This window comes from Schistocerca americana, chromosome 1 (assembly GCF_021461395.2).
Source record: "Schistocerca americana isolate TAMUIC-IGC-003095 chromosome 1, iqSchAmer2.1, whole genome shotgun sequence".
Lineage (NCBI taxonomy): Eukaryota > Metazoa > Arthropoda > Insecta > Orthoptera > Acrididae > Schistocerca > Schistocerca americana.
The window spans coordinates 173,378,206-173,394,046 of record NC_060119.1 but is presented as its reverse complement, the minus strand read 5'-3'; the positions used below and the strand labels follow the sequence as shown (position 1 = coordinate 173,394,046).

Genomic DNA, 15,841 nt, shown 5'->3' with positions numbered 1-15,841 from the left:
TTCGGCGAACGGTCCGGACACTTGGATGATGTCGTCCAGGATACCGAGCAGCATACATAGCACACGCCCGTTGGGCATTTTGATCACAATAGCCATACATCAATACGATATCGACCTTTTCCGCAATTGGTAAACGGTCCATTTTAACACGGGTAATGTATCACGAAGCAAATACCGTCCGCACTGGTGGAATGTTACGTGATGCCACGTACTTCCCCTTTTCTGACTATTACAGCAGCATCTATCACAAAACGAAAAAAGTGGTCCAATTAAAACATTCATATTTCTTTACGTACTACACGAATATGTAATATAAAATGGTGGTTCCTGTTTAAAAAAAAACGCAGTTGATATCCGTTTGACCTATGGCAGCGCTATTTAGCGGGCCAGCCATAGCTCCATCTGGTTTCCGCCTTCAAACTAGACGAGTTTCGTTCTTTGTAGTTTTTTCGTTTGACGCTTATTTCGTGAGATATTTGGCCCGGTCACTATCAATGGGGCCACCCTGTATGTTAATTTTATAACATGAATTGAAATGTCGAAATATATTTTAATTTTGTAGTTAATCTTTTAATATTGTGAGGGATAAAATTAAATGAATTCTTCTCTGAGTTGTTCGTAGTGCGGCTGACCACCATTTAAGCACTCTGTTCAAACGGCTCTGAGCACTATGGGACTTAACATCTGAGGTCATCAGTCCCCTAGAACTTAGAACGATTTAAACCTAACTAACCTAAGGACATCACACACATCCATGCCCTAGACTGGACTAGAACCAGCGACCGTAGCGGTCGCGCGGTTCCGGACTGAAGCGCCTAGAACCGCTCGGCCACCCCGGCCGGCATTTCAGCACTCAACGTTGGTTTCCAGTTATCTTGAAGAGTGCGTTACAAAACATATATTTGTCCGTTTTATTTGCATAGGTTGCATTTGAAAAAAAAAAAAAAGTCGCAATTTTAATGTGGTTTCCGGCTCGCATTCGAATATAAATGGCGTAATTTTACCAGCATTCATTCTAAAAGAATTGACGTAGTTTTAGCGCAATATTTATAGCGTGCACGTGAGAACCCGGGGCCGTTGAACGTCCCAGTGGGACAGTTGCGAAGGCAGTGGCGTGGTTCGGTAAGCACGAGCGATCGCGGCGCCGTGTCTTTCGACGCTAGGTCCTCACGGCGAGCCGACTATGAAATACGATTTATGTAAATTAGCCCGTGTCTCCTCGTGTCCGCCCGCGCCATGGCAAACAAACAACCCAATTATGCCCTCTCGACAAACGAGAGGCCTGTTATCTCGTCTTAGTAGGTGCATAAATAAACAATGGCGCGTCGGTGTGTAAACGCTGGCCGCCAGTTAACTGGCTGTGTCCACAGGCGGGCCAATTCACGCCCGCGGGCCGCAATTTGCTCTGCCGGCGCACTCAATAATCATACCGCTAAATCCCACGGCGACGTCGTGTTTGCATTGTCACTTTAAGTGATGCGCGTGAGTTATTGCAGGAAAGAATAATAATGTTTGGTGACAGAACAGATTTATCAGTATACAGTCTTCAGTGGCTTTACTACTTAATAACAAATATACTGTCCAGATGACAGAGAACATTTATTGCGTTTCGGCGTATGAAAAAGTACAAAAAATGTCACACATGTGAAATGGAAAAATAAGACATAAAACAATGCAAAACATTAACCATTTACTATAAAACTATAGCAAGTGAACATTTAGGACGGATATTAATATGACAGTTCTGTCAGGACTCTAGGACGAGCTAATTGCCCATGAAACAGCCTTCGCAGACTCACTTGTGAAGTCACTGTAGTCCCCATGGGATCCACAAACAATGTTCCGGAAAAGCTGATAACATGTCCTACTACCTAGAGAACCGAGTATGAGTTGAAGTACTTCAGAGTAAAGGAAGCGCAAAAGCGCAGAACTCATATCCCTGTTATTCTAGAGAAGTACTTATTTTTGGATATGGCATTGGTACATACGTTAATCTAGTATGTCTGTGAAGTACATAGATAGACTGGATTGGTTCTGTGGCAGGCGGTTGGGTACATTTGTATTATTCAACCAAGTTATCCATCAATTGTGCTTTGGGCATATTTTCTACGTAATTTTCATAAACTTCTTAAGAATGACCTTGTTTGAAGACGGGTCCACAGTCACCATGAATTTCTTAAAGGACTCCATGCCGGCTTCAACTGTTAAGTTTCAGTTCATTTACTCACAATTTCATTATTAAGTCATTTTCCAGTACCATTCGGTAGATGTTTGGCCATCAAATATCTGAGATGACAAATATTGCTACAGTGGCCTCCGTATGTATGAACTGTACATGCACAACATCACTTACATTACGTTGGTACAAGGAGCAGACCTGAAAACAAGACAAGTAGAAAAAAAGTCAATAAGTTGTTTATTATATCAAAAGTAATAACTTAGCTGTTAGCTGCCTCCCAGTGTGAGACAAGACAGTCTATACCACCATGAAAAAATGTCTATGGTTGCCTACGGAGTCATGATGTTACCCAGCCGTGCACCTCTTGGTGCGAAGCAAATGTCTTTCTTCAGGGCTCCAAAAACAGGGAAATTACGTGGGAAGAGATCGAGATTGTATGGAGAATATGTAAGGGCTTCCCAGCGAAGATTCTAAAGCATACTCGAAACCTTGGAAACGTGTGGGCGCGCCCTGAAGAAAGACACCTGTAGCCGTTGATTTGCTTCAGACGGAGAGGAGCACGCCTGGGTACGATCATGTGTCTGTGGGTGAATACAGACATTTTTCCATGAAAAAAGTGACTGCCTCGTCTGACACTGGGATAAATGTATTAAAAGTTGTGACGATTTCTTTTGAAGTAATAAATAGTTTACTTACATCTTTCCGTTTGCCTCATTTCATTTGACTGCCCACACACTTTTGAATTATACTAGGCGCATTTTCTGAAAATTATTTCGAGCAGTCAGTTCAAGAGCCCACTCGAATAGTAAACGGTGGTGAAAACACACTTGACCTCTTAGCAACAAATAATTCTGAGCTAACAACGAGCATCAAAACGGGTGCAGGAATTAGTGAACGCAGGGTTGTCGTAGCGAGACTGAATGTTTCAATCCCAACCCCCCCCCCCCCTCCCCCAAAAAAAAAAATTAAAAAATACACCTATTCATAAAAACAGATAAAAATTCACTTGACACCTTCCCAAGAGACACTCTTTCCAAATTAACAATGTAAGTGAAGACCAGATGCACCTTGAATTCAAAGAAATAGTGTTGATAGCAATTGAAAGATTTATACCAAATAAATTAACAAACGACGGAGCTGATCCCTCTTGGTACACAAAAAACGGATCAGAACACTGTTGCAGATACAATGAAAAAGGCTTGCCTAATTTAAACGACCGCAAAATCTCCTAGACTGGCAATCTCTTACAAAAGCTCGAAATTTAGGGCAGACTTCTATGCGAGATGCTTTTTCTAGAAGCCTGGAAGAAAATCCAAAGATATTCTGGTCGTATGTAAAGTATGCCAGCGCAATACACAATCACTGCCTTCTCTGTGCGATAGCAATGGAAATGCTGTCGACGATAGTGCTGCCAAATTAAAATTACTTAATACATTCCTCCGAAATTCCTTCACCAAAGTAAGCGATGTAAATATTCCAGAATTCGAATCAAGAACAGCTGTCAACATGAGTAACTTAGAAGTAGATATCCTCTGAGCAATGAAGCAACGTCATCGCTTAATAAAAGCAAGTCAGCCGGTCCAGACTGTATACCAATTGGGTTCCGTTTTCAGTATGCTGATGCAATAGCTCCATACTTAACAATCACATACAACCGCTCTCTCGAAGAAAGATCCGTACCCAAAGACTGGAAAGTTGCACAAATCACACCAATATTCAAGAAAGGTAATAGGAGTAATCCACAAAATTATAGGCCCATCTCATTAACGTCGATTTGAACCAGGATTTTGGAGCAAATATGATTTACCTCGAGGAGAACGGTCTATTGACACATGTTCAATGCAGATTTAGAAAACATCGTGCGTGTGAAACACAGCTAGCTCTTTATACACACGAAGTGTTGAGGCTGTTGGAAGGGATTTCATGATTCCCTATTTCTAGCATTCCAGAAGACTTTTGGCACTGTAGCACACAAGTGACTTGTAGTGAAAGTGCGTGCTTATGGAATATCGTCTCAGTTATGTGACTGGATTCGTGATTTCCTGTCACCAGTTCGTACTAATTGACGGAAAGTCATCGAGAAAAACAAATGATTTCTGGCGTTCCCCAAGGCCATCTGTCGTTCCTTATCTATGTAGATGATTTAGGACACAATCTGAGCAGTCGTCTTACATTATTTGTCGATGATACTGTTCAGTTGGTTCAAATGGCTCTAAGCACTATGGGACTTAACATCTGAGGTCATCAGTCCCCCAGACTTAAAACTACTTAAACTTAACTAACATAAGGACGTCACACGAATCCATGCCCGAGGAGGATTCGAACTTGCGACCATAGCAGCAGCGCGGTTCCGGACTGAAGCGCCTAGAAAGGCTCGGACACAGCGGCCGGCGATGATACTGTCGTTTATCGCTTAGTAAAGTCATCAGAAAGGAAGCCAAATTGCAAAACGATTTATAAAAGATATCTATGTGGTGCGGAAATTAGCAATTGACCCTAAATAATGAAAAGTCTGAGCTCATCCACATGAGTGGTAAAAGGAATCCGTTAAACTTCGGTTACACGATAAATCAGTCAGATCTACACACCGTAAATTCAACTAGATACCTGGGAATTACAATTACGAAGAACTTAAATTGGAAAGAACACACAGAAAAAAATGTTTTGCGGATGGCAAACCAAAGACTGCGTTTTAATGGCAGAACTCTTAGTAAATGCAACAAATCCGCTAAAGAGACTGCGTACACTATGCTTGTCTCTCCTCCTCTGGCTACTGCTGCGAGGTCTGGGACGCTTGTCGGATAGGATTAACGGAGTACATCGACAAAGTTCAAAGAAGAACAGCACGTTTTGTATTATCGCGAAGTATGGGAGAGACTGTCACGGACACGATAGGGAAAAGGTATGGGCAACCTTGAAGAGAAAGGGAGTTGGAAAGTAAAGACTTGAAGTCATCCAGGTAATGTATGAAAAAAACTCTAGTTGTGTGCAGACACCAGTTGGAAGAACTGAATGGTTTAAGAATGTTACGGGACTAAGACAAGGAAGTGTGATATCACCCGCACTATTTATAATGGTGATGGATGAAATAGTCAAAGAGACGAAAGAAGCTCATAGAGGAAGGGAGATAAAGCTGTTACTATTTGCTGATGATATTGTGGTATGGGGAACATGCAGTAAGGAGGTACAAAAACAAATTGACATCCTAACTGATAAGGTCGAGAAATATGGAATAAAATTTAGTGTGGAGAAAAGCACGGTGGTAACCAGAGGGGATAGAAAGGGCAAGGGACAATTTCATATTAAGCGACGGGATATTGAAATAGTGGACAACTTTAAGTATTTAGGAAGTGTATTAATGGGGAATGCTCGTTTTGAGACAGAAATTAGGAAAAGAATACAACACAGTAGTACATTTTACCAGTGATTGAGAGGCTTGGTGTGGGGAAGGGAAGTGCCAATGAGGTGCAAGCTGGTGCTACACAAGACTTACTTCACACCCATACTAATTTACGGCTCACAGACTTGGACTATGACTAGAAGAGAGGAGAGTAGGATACAATCCAGTGAAATGAAGTTTCTGAGAAGTATGCTAGGGAAGACGAGGAGAGACAGAGTGTAAAATGAAGATGTTAGGAAATTGGAGTGGAGAAGTTGAAAAAAGTAGATTAAAATGGTTTGAGCATGTGAAGAGGATGGGACAGAGAATGACAGAGAATAATACCAAGAAGAATGGTGGAGTTCAAGATTGAGGGCAAAAGGCCAAGAGGAAGACCGAGAAAAAGATGGATTGATGCAATAAAGATGAGCCTAAGGAGGAGAAACCTGCTATGGAACCACATTGTAGAAGAAGAATGGTGGAAAGGCCGAGTAAAGTGGCGAAGTACCATTGGTAGTCCAACCCGACCAGATGTTGGATAGAGAGAAACGAAGATGATGATTATTCTTGTGATAATTTGAATGGTTATTGTGTGATGAGTGTTGTTCCGTTGTTTATAATGTCTCTGAGCTCTCCCCATAAGCCAGCCGGTGTGGCCGTGCGGTTCTAGGCACTTCAGTCTGGAACCGCGTGACCGCTACGGTCGCAGGTTCGAATCCTGCCTCGGGCATGGATGTGTGTGATGTCCTTAGGCTAGTTAGGTTTAAGTAGTTCTAAGTTCTAGGGGACTGACGACCACAGATGTTAAGTCTCATAGTGCTCAGAGCCATTTGAACCACTTTTTTCTCCCCATAAATTTGTTTGTATTAGCTACATACCGAAGGACTTGCTTGATAGCAAGAAGTCGTCAGTGCAAATGGTGACTACAATTGGGAGTTTTCTTAGGTTTACACACTGCACAAAAGAAAATAATTATGTTCATGTTTATTGCCCACATGTGAGCATCTAATACTTGTTTTCTTAAACAGTAAATTTTACGACAAAATTAATTCGAGTTTTAGAATAACAGTTATATTTGTTCAGTGGAAAATGTTCCACCCACAAAATCATTTTCCTAGATGTGGTTTTTGAATTTGTTGAACTCCGTCAGCTTGTGTACCAACGTTTCATCATGCTGTTCGTGTGATATGTTCACTTCCTAATCACCGCCACGCGATCAGCCATCGGCCGTATCATAACAATTCTAGCAGAGCGCGTTTTTAGAGGTGCTGTACACACCTTCCGGCAGGGTTTAGCAGTGAGCTGTGTTTGTGGTTGCAGGTGGGCGGCCTCGGTGTGCGGGGAAGAGTGTCCGGAGAAGGCGGCGTGCCAGCGGCTGCGGGGACACCGCGTCGTCTGCTCCGGAGGGCTGCACCAGTTCGCCACGACCGCCGCGTGAGTAACCAACCGCCAGAAGCACCGTAACGGCGCTCCTAGACATTTTCCCCGCTAAAGCCCTTCTTTTATTTAGCAACTACTGATACGGTATAAAAATAGCGCAAATGCAGCGAATCTGGACGAAAACGGTGTCTACAAAATAAAGGATAATATCCAAAGTGGAAACTTAAAGAAATTCATCATAAATATTACTCTTTAATATGTTAACAGAATCTGAAGTGTCAGTTTTTGCACAATAGAGACCGGTTTCGTTCGGTTTCGGTACATCTCTGAGTCTGTTAAAATTTATGTTAAACCTGATAATGAATTTAAAACAGGGGCGGCCACGGCTTGCCCAACTCCGGATGTGCCGCATGCAGGCGAAGGTTCGGCCTGTTCCGGATTTGCTCGGTCCTTCTCGGAAGTGCTCGGAACTGCGCGTAGTATAGCGGCGTGGCATATCCCGTCGGCAGAACTCTCTTCACATCGACAGAATCGTGTTTTCTGCGTTATTTATGCTATATCATTTGTTCGTGGCACGAAGGACGTTCACAGGTCCAGTGGCACAGAAAGAGGCCGTCTAGCGATCTGTCGTCACAAGCGTTTAAAAGTGAATGAAGAGAGGGGTGAGAATGTTCACTGTCTATTATGCAGTCGCATAAGCGACGGATACTGGAAATGTGCCATGAAACGATGTTACAGCACCCTGCAGAAAGAATTTAAGGTTTAGTTGACAATGAAAGATCAAGAAATTACTACTGTTGACAGACAGGATTGTTGTTTGGGGGGGGGGGGGGGGGGAAGATGGAGCGATCACGGAAAACCTAAGTCAGGCAGGATGGCAGGACGCGGGATTGAACCGTCGTCCTCCCGAATCCGTGTGCTAGCCACTGCGCCACCTCGCTCGGTGACACAGGATTCATTGTTCTGTACACCAAGAAGTTCTTTCTGCTAAATTTTCAGTCATACGGCACATGAAGAAATGGATGGTATGAATACTAAATTTCTGAAATTGCACGCAGCTCTTAACTATCACTTGCAACAGGTTTCGATGGATTTGTGCTATGAGCTTGGAGACTTGGTTAAGGCAAGGAGCATGGCTACGACGATTTTTCGATGTAAAACTCGTTTTTGTTGTATTTGTGAATGAGAAAGGAGTGCAGGAACGAAAATTAGAACAATCGAAATGGATTGCAAACCTGGCATTTTAAGTGGACTTGACTGCACAGTGCCAACAGTAAGACATTGTGAGATGAGAAACAACTTCTTGCTGATTTGATGGGGATGCATTTAAAAACAAAATCGCGTTGTTGAAGCGACACATTCTGACAAACAGTCCAGTTCCTTAAGCTCACTGGTGTCAAAGAAAACGCGAGGTTTGAAGAATTCACTGTGCCCTTAAAAGAATTACAAGTATAGTTTCCCAAACTTTTTGAGGAGAACTGCCTGTCGTACCCTGTTTTAGAGCTGTTTCCGAGAACTTTTGCCTTTTCAGCTGATAACTACCCTGTGCATGTACAGATGTAACCGACTGATCTGACACGTAACTCCCGTTTTAAAGACTAATCTTTTTACCTTAAAACTATCCAGTACGTCTACATTCGTTTTCTCACTCAAAGTTTCCACGGCTAGATAATGAGGTTGTAGAAGTGTTACAATATTTCGATCAGCATATTTGTGTAAAGGACCTTTTTTCGATTGTGACACTAAATAAGTCACGATTGCATGTCAGCCTGAGTGCGAAAATGTGTGACATGGTCTGTGTCTGCCCGTATGCCAGCAGTCTATACCAGACAAAAATTATGTCTTCAGTGCCAAAAATAATTAAATAAAACTGAAAATTTGTTTTTGTGATCTATTTTGTTGAGAATTTTTAAATACATTGGAGCGCCAAAGAAACTGGTATAGGCATCCGTATTCAAATACAGAGATACGTAAACAGGCAGAATACGGCGCTGCGGTCGGCAACTCCTATATAAGACAACGAGTGTCTGGCGCAGTTGTTAGATCGGTTACCGCTGCTAAAATGGCAGGTTAACAAGATTTAAGTGAATTTCACGTGGTGTTATAGTAGGCGCACGAACGAAGGGACACAGCATCTCCGAGATACCGATGAAGTGGGGTTTTCCCGTACGACCATTCCACGAGTGTGCCGTAAATATCACGACTCCGATAAAAGATCAAATCTCTGACATAGCTGCGGAAGGTAAAATATCCTGCAAGATCAGGACCGACGACGGCTGAAGAGAATCGTTCAACGTGACAGAAGTGCAACCCTTCCTCAAATTGCTGCAGATTTCGATACTAGGCCATCAATAAGTATCAGCGTGCGAGCCATTCAACGAAACATCATCGACACGGGCTTTCGGAGCCGAAGGCACAGTCGTGTACCCTTGATGATTTCACGACACATGGCTTTACGTCTCACCTGGGCCCGTCAACACCGACATTGGAATGTTGATGACTGGAAATACTTTGCCTGTTGGGACGAGTCTCGTTTCAAATTGTATCGAGCGGATGGACTTGTACGGGAACGCAGACAATTTCGTTAATCCATAGACCATGTACGTCATCAGGGGACTATTCAAGCTCATACTGTTGGAGTGATATGGCATCCCTGATACGTCTAAATACGACTCTGACAGGTGACAAGTTCGTAAGCATACTGTCTGATTCCATTGTGCATTCTGAAGGACTTGGGAAATTACAACCGGACAGTGCGACACCCCACATGTCCAGAATTGCCAAAGAGTGCCTCCAGAAACACTCTTCTGTTCAAACACTTCCGCTCGCCACCGAACTCCCCAGACATGAAAATTATTGAGCATATCTGGGTTGCCTTGCAACATACTGTGCAGAAGAGACCTCCACCTCCTCGTATTCTTACGGATTTATGCGCAGCCTTGCAGGGTTCATGGTGTCAGTACCCTCCAGCACTATTTCAGACATTAGTCGGGTCCAAGCCACACAATATTAGACAAGTGTGCCAGTTTCTGTGTCTCTTCAATGTATAAAACGAAGTCATATGCAGTGAGACTGTACTGACAATTAAAAGAAATGAATTCGCGGGTTTCCTCCTCTCCCCCCTCCACATAGTGTGCTGTGACAGTGGGGGAAATGTGCACCTAGACTGGGCACTATAGCACTTGTGCCAGGGCACGGCGCGCAAGTCGAATTCTTGGTCACCTCTGCCCTAAATCATGAGCTCACCTGATAAAATGTTGGTCACCCCTTTAAAAGAGCATGCTGGTCGCTTTCGAGTGCCATAGATGGAGTAGAACTGGTACCCAGCGGACACATGACTCCTCCCCACTCATGTTAATCATAGCAGTGCAGTCAGTTGTAGAGACTCATTGCAGTAAGATTGGTCGACGTGGAGATTTGACAGGTTCACTGAAAGGCGCTGTCGGCTTTGGACGTGCCCACGACCGTACCATGAATAAAGTTCTCCAGTTTGTTGGTGTATCAGCACGGAATGTCCAACCTGTCTACAAGCCAAGATTTACAGCTTGCAGCCATATAACGTGGCGTGAGAACGGTGGTCGAACCAGAGAGGATTGTCACGCCCTGTCACCGGCAGTCGATTTCAAACCCAACAGGTTTTGATGGTCCGTTTCAACCATTTTCCGCCTGAACGTTGCGAGAGCAGTACTGCATACAAAGGACATTTAGAGTCGGCTACTTCGCAGAAAGCCATTGCTCACAGTGGCACATAAACCTGCGCGTATTCAAACCACACAGGAACTGCACATAATCTGTCTGGAGGTGTGTAGTGTGTTTACTCTTTTACCAAATGGTGCAAACGACCCAGGTGTTTAACTTGCAATATGTGGAGGGTGTAGGTCACACACGGCAGTTGGTCCGTCATATTTTGGTAGTATATTTTGTACCACGGCAAGAGCCCACTTATTCAGGGTACCGTTAAAATGAATAAAATTTCGTTTCAACATTTTCGGTCGCGATGTATTGTCCTTTTACTCACATCTTCACGATGATGCTGTGGACTCTCCCGTCTTCACCTACAGCCGTCTTCTCGAGGCTGCATGCATACAGTCTTGGTTGATGAACACATGGGCAACGTATCACACCCCGTCTGCCCGTTAAATCATCACCAGGTTTTAACCTCACAGAAAATATCTGGGTCCTTTTGTAACAGTGGATGAAATGTGTAAATCAACATCGTCGCAGTCTGTTAGCTGTGCACGATTTAATCATCAGTGAGTGGCTTCCGTTGGATATGACATACCTGAAGAAATGTGTGAATTTTCTTCTCCTCCGAATATTTTCCATTATAAAGGGTGACGACGGTGTTACCTGGTATTAACTTATTGTCTCCTGGGTGTTGGGAAGTTTTTTGTACGATGTGCTTATTATAAAATAAAACTGTGTATACCACACTGCATGGCAACCAGTCACTTCGAAATGCTGCAAACACTGAACCGAACCATAAAGAAGCTCTTTCAAGACGCACACTGAAATACAAGCTATGTTCGCTATATAAATTGCAAGGTATTTAAATTTTTGGTTGCTCGTGACTTACTGTGCTGGTCCTGCGAACGAGTGAAAGCAAGGGTAAACTAAAGCCGTTATTTAACCGGGATGCATGCATGGCTACTATACGGCATAATGACAATGGCATCCTCTTGAGTAAAATTTTCCAGCATTTGGATCTCCGGGTGGCGAGTAATCAGAAAGACGTCCTCATCACACGTTCTACGGGTCATGGCGTGGCACGTTTCATCGATTTCTTAATCGGGTATGTAGGTTAGAGACTTTAAACTGAAAAATGGGTAGGCTCAGGTTATATATAACGGGAATTAATGAATTACAGTGGCAGGAAGAACAGGACTTCTGGTAAGGTGAGTACAATGTTATCAACACAAAATCATGTAGGGGTAATATAGGAGCAGGCCTAATTATTGTCAAGAAAATAAGAATACAGATAATTTCCATGGAGAGCACTGCGAACTCATTATCGTAGTCCAAATAGACACGAAAGCAACATCCATCACAAATGTCCAAATTTCTTCATGTTGCAGCCATCCAATGCAACTCCTGGCACTGATTTACTGTATCATAAGTTTGTATTAAATTATTTCTTTACTGCCACACTTAGCGCCACTTTCATTTATTTTGACACAAATAGTTCTGTAACTGAACTAACACGGTTCTTATTGTGGAAACAGTGCGACAGTAGACTTCTAATGAAAGACATTTCCATAATTCATTTCTACATCTACATTGATACTCCGCAAGCCACCCAACGGTGTGTGGCGGAGGGCACTTTACGTGCCACTGTCATTACCTCCCTTTCCTGTTCCAGTCGCGTATGGTTCGCGGGAAGAACGACTGTCTGAAAGCCTCCGTGCGCGCTCTAATCTCTCTAATTTTACATTCGTGATCTCCTCGGGAGGTATAAGTAGGGGGAAGCAATATATTCGATACCTCATCCAGAAACGCACCCTCTCGAAACCTGGCGAGCAAGCTACACCGCGATGCAGAGCGCCTCTCTTGCAGAGTCTGCCACTTGAGTTTATTAAACATCTCCGTAACGCTATCACGGTTACCAAATAACCCAGTGACGAAACGCGCCGCTCTTCTTTGGATCTTCTCTATCTCCTCCGTCAACCCGACCTGGTACGGATCCCACACTGATGAGCAATACTCAAGTATAGGTCGAACGAGTGTTTTGTAAGCCACCTCCTTTGTTGATGGACTACATTTTCTAAGCACTCTCCCAATGAATCTCAACCTGGTACCCGCCTTACCAACAATTAGTTTTATATGATCATTCCACTTCAAATCGTTCCGTACGCATACTCCCAGATATTTTACAGAAGTAACTGCTACCAGTGTTTGTTCCGCTATCATATAATCATACAATAAAGGATCCTTCTTTCTATGTATTCGCAATACATTACATTTGTCTATGTTAAGGGTCAGTTGCCACTCCCTGCACCAAGTGCCTATCCGCTGCAGATCTTCCTGTATTTCGCTACAATTTTCTAATGCAGCAACTTCTCTGTATACTACAGCATCATCCGCGAAAAGCCGCATGGAACTTCCGACACTATCTACTAAGTCATTTATATATATTGTGAAAAGCAATGGTCCCATAACACTCCCCTGTGGCACGCCAGAGGTTACTTTAACGTCTGTAGACGTCTCTCCATTGATAACAACATGCTGTGTTCTGTTTGCTAAAAACTCTTCAATCCAGCCACACAGCTGGTCTGATATTCCGTAGGCTCTTACTTTGTTTATCAGGCGACATTTGAGACGGGTTTCCCCACTTGCGTCAAGTTTCCATCACGAATTCTATTGAATATACATCTTCAGATTTACATCTCTCATTACATAGCCATCATTGTTTTTCTTATGAGCTCGAACCAAAATTAACAGAGTGCATTTCAAAATAGATCCTCCAAATACAGCAGTAGCAGTTTTCTTGCCCTAACACTAGCTTTCCCTTCGTCAACAGAAGTTCACGCTACGTCAAAGCCCAACTTTTCCGTGTGTCATTATTATAATGTAGCCAGATTAGTCACTCGTAACGTGCAGTTACATAAACTGTAAAAATTTGTTGTATTTCAGCTATTTTTCGGTTTCCTTCTGTGTTTTCACTCAGATTACACGTACGTACCTATTTCTGTGTTTGAATGATGCCAGATCGCAATAAAATTTTCGGAATTATGGTTTTACAAAGCCATCTACTGCAGAATACGAACAAACATTTTTCGAACCGTTTGTGTGGAATTTGTTGCTTTCTTTAATTGCAAAAGTATGGCGTTGCGCGCGAAATTATCTCTTTTGAATAGGAGTAAAAGTCTGTTTTCTTCACTGAATCACGCAATTATTTTAAACGAATTTCTAACAGTGTTACTGGCAAAAGAAAACAGTAGTTGAATTTCTGTTGTTACTTATCAAGCACCTTTAATATATTAAGTTTCAAATATACACACCCCATAAGATTTAAAATGAATGTATGAAAATGTTAGGAATACCTGATTTAGAGAGAAACCTGTACTCTGATGATTAGGATGATGTTTGGTTTGTGGGGCGCTCAAATGCGCGGTCATTAACGACCGTACAAAGTCCCAATTTTATCACAGTCCAATCTATTCACTGTCACGAACGATGATGATGATGAAATGATAAGGACAACACAAACACCCAGTCCCCAGGCAGAGGAAAATCCCCAAACCTGCCGGGTCGAACCCCGTGATCCAGAAGCAGCAACGCTAGAGCCACTTTTTTGTTCGATATTGTTCGTTGCGTTTGGTCCTGGCGGACGTCACAAGACATCCGTTCAACTTGATCGTTGATTCCTTGACTCAGTTTTTTTATTACAGATGGTAGCTAAACCCTCTGACCGAACACGCTGAGCTACTGAGGCGGCTCCACTAGACCACGACCTGCGCACAACGTGCACTCTACATAGCCGTGTGCAGTGTATGGCAGGAAGTAGTTCCCATGGTACCCTATATTACAGTTTCTTCCCTTTTGCATCCCGCCTGGAAGTTTGCTCCTGTGATCTGCAAAATAGGCCGAATGAAGGAAGCGAGTAGGAGCAGGAGAGGTACTGCGTATAAAATTAAAGATGTTTACTATAGGCAAAAGCAAGTTGATAAACGGTTACATAACTTTGCGATGATGAGCACGTAGGTGCGAAGCCGTGTTCCCGACGTAAGTAGTACAAAGTCTCAAAAGCAAGCCAACGGACACTGAAGTTGATGATGATGATGATTGGTTTGTGGGGCGCTTAACTGCGCGGTTATGAGCGCCCGTACAAATTACGAACCTTCGCTCAGCCCAATCTCGCCACTTTCATGATGATGATGAAGTGATGAGGACAACACAAACACCCAGTCACCTCGAGGCAGGAGACCCCGTGCTCGGGAAGCGAGAACGCGACCGCGAGACCACGAGCTGCGGACGCTGAAATTGAAGCGACGTATCCAGGCCGTCTGCTCTTGATGAAATGGGGTGAAAGCAGAGCGGCGCTCGTTGAGCTCCACAGCGTCGGCTAGACGGCGCTGTCGTCGGCGTAGTTTGTCCATTCTCGTAGTGCCAACCTAGGAGTGTGCACCTACGCTCTGCCACCGGGACTATCGATACCACATTCCCGTTTTATTTGCGTACGGTTTGCGATAGTTAATCTACACGGTCAATCACATTAATGTCATCACCGCCTATGTTGGACGTCAACGTCCAATAACCACTCACAGATGACAGGTGGCAGCATTAGCATTGAAAGGTATCTAAAGCGTGTTGGTGGAGGGATTCGGGAACAGTACATTCGTTGCAATGCGGAAATGGAGCGGCTTTTCTGACGTCCGAAAGAGGGTGATCATTGGCTTTCAGGCAAAGGGGGAAGTATTTCCGAAACGGCTAAGTTTGTGAACTGTTTGCGTGGCGCCGTGGATAAAGTAAACCGTGCACGGCAAAGTGGCACTTCCAAAAGTGGTGCCGAGGCAACTGTGGTGTACTATGGGCCATACATGACAGGTGTGGTGTGCGTACTGTAAGACCCTCAGTACACACACCATCAGATTATTTGACTTGTCGCTCTAACGAAGTAGGCGAGTATCAGCAATACGTCTCGTGGTCTTATCGTGGCGTGTTTCTCTTCTGCCGTTAGGTCAGACGATCGAAACGCCACTTGCACGCTTAGAGTAGCAGATTGACGGTGACCAACTTTAAACAGAACTTGATTAATTTTCACACACATTTATTAAAATAATAACAAGCATAAAAATTACTTAACTTGGTTCTGGATGCTATTTACAATTGACAATCTGAAGTTCCTTTGGTATTGGTACGTTAATCTTATTCTCCCATATATCTCTGATACTTGACAAAAGTGT

General features: G+C 43.4%; 1 protein-coding gene across 1 annotated transcript in view; it reads left to right on the top strand.

Annotated features, from left to right (window-relative positions):
- LOC124602299 (protein singed wings 2) overlaps positions 1 to 15,841 on the top strand; it is a 443,654-nt gene that overhangs the window by 293,092 nt on the left and 134,721 nt on the right. The window contains exon 2 of the mRNA XM_047136347.1: positions 6,879 to 6,992. Coding sequence (XP_046992303.1) covers positions 6,879 to 6,992 — 114 coding nt within the window. The remainder of the gene's footprint in view (positions 1 to 6,878; positions 6,993 to 15,841) is intronic.